The sequence below is a fragment of the Petaurus breviceps genome, unplaced genomic scaffold (genome assembly GCF_028583685.1).
Source record: "Petaurus breviceps papuanus isolate PSGF00001 unplaced genomic scaffold, PetGlider_PUasm1.0 90721, whole genome shotgun sequence".
Classification (NCBI taxonomy): domain Eukaryota; kingdom Metazoa; phylum Chordata; class Mammalia; order Diprotodontia; family Petauridae; genus Petaurus; species Petaurus breviceps.
In genome coordinates, this window is record NW_027187322.1 from 2,151,456 (window position 1) to 2,152,646 (window position 1,191).

The 1,191-nt window shown below is 68.6% G+C and overlaps 2 protein-coding genes across 2 annotated transcripts in view; one reads left to right on the forward strand and one right to left on the reverse strand.

Moving 5' to 3' along the window:
* The window catches only part of CDCA5 (cell division cycle associated 5), a 7,350-nt gene extending 7,099 nt beyond the window's left edge, over positions 1 to 251 (reverse strand). Inside the window, exon 1 of the mRNA XM_069066113.1 lies at positions 182 to 251. Coding sequence (XP_068922214.1) covers positions 182 to 251 — 70 coding nt within the window. The remainder of the gene's footprint in view (positions 1 to 181) is intronic.
* A 35-nt stretch (positions 252 to 286) lies between these two features.
* Positions 287 to 1,191, forward strand: part of VPS51 (VPS51 subunit of GARP complex) — a 5,130-nt gene continuing 4,225 nt past the window's right edge. The window contains exons 1-3 of the mRNA XM_069066338.1: positions 287 to 577; positions 673 to 804; positions 1,018 to 1,164. Coding sequence (XP_068922439.1) covers positions 382 to 577; positions 673 to 804; positions 1,018 to 1,164 — 475 coding nt within the window. The 5' untranslated portion in view covers positions 287 to 381. The remainder of the gene's footprint in view (positions 578 to 672; positions 805 to 1,017; positions 1,165 to 1,191) is intronic.

The following is a 1,191-nucleotide window of genomic DNA, read 5'->3' on the forward strand; positions in this document are numbered from 1 at the left end:
AACTGGCCCCTACTGTGTGCCGGCCCCTGCCCGGCTCTGCGCACGGCTCTCTGGGGGCGCTCTTGTCTCCATTTTACAGTTGAGGAAACAGGCAAACAGGGTTAAGTGACTTGTCCAGGCTCACCCGGCTGGCCAGCGTGGGGCTGCATTTGAACTCAGCTCTTTAAGCCTGGAGGATTACTGGCCTCTGGTAGTGTCAGGCTAGCCTCGCTTTGCGCCTGCGCAGCTGTGGCCAGGGCCGCCGGAAGCATTCTCGCGCTCATGCGTTTGGGGGGGGGAAACTTTTCCGGACGGACCGTGCACTGCAGAGGGACCCGTTTTCAAGAGGACCGCCTCCCCGCAGCCGGAAGTGGGGCTGCCTGACAGTCCGGCAGGACAGGGATGGAGGCAGCGGCGGGGCCGGGGGCGTCCCCAGAGGAACCCGAGGCCCCCGAGCGGCGGCGGAAGGCGCATGGGATGCTGAAGCTGTACTACGGCCTCCCCGAGGCCGAGGCCGCGGCCCCCGGGGCGACCCCCGACCCGCGGGACCCCACGGACCTCAACGGCGCGCACTTTGACCCGGAGGTGTTCCTCGATAACCAGGGCCCCGATCCCCCGGACCATGTCCGTCTCTCTGACCACCCGCCGGACCTGGGGCCCCTCCCCCCGCTGACGGCCCGGCTCTGCCTCCGCAGCTGAGGAAGGAGTGTCCCCTGGCCCAGCTGATGGACAGCGAGACGGACATGGTCCGGCAGATCCGCGCCCTGGACAGCGACATGCAGACTCTGGTCTACGAGAACTACAACAAGTTCATCTGTGCCACGGGTGAGGGGGGGGGCGGTGGCGGGCCCTGGCCCCGCCCCACCCCCTCCTCCGGTTTCCCCGAGCTCTCCTAGCTCACTGACCAGGGCCGGACTGTCCACCGCGGGCAGGACCAGGGTTCGTGGCCCCCTTGTACACCGGAGGTGCTGACCCCCTCCCACCCCCGGGCGCGGGCAGGCGGGAGGGCCGGCACACTGAGGGCGCCCGCCTCCCCAGACACCATCCGCAAGATGAAGAACGATTTCCGGAAGATGGAGGACGAGATGGACCGGCTGGCGGCCACCATGGCGGTCATCACGGACTTCAGCGCCCGCATCAGCGCCACGCTGCAGGAGCGTCACCAGCGCATCACCAAGCTGGCAGGTGCGGCCTCCCGGGGCCTGGTGGGCT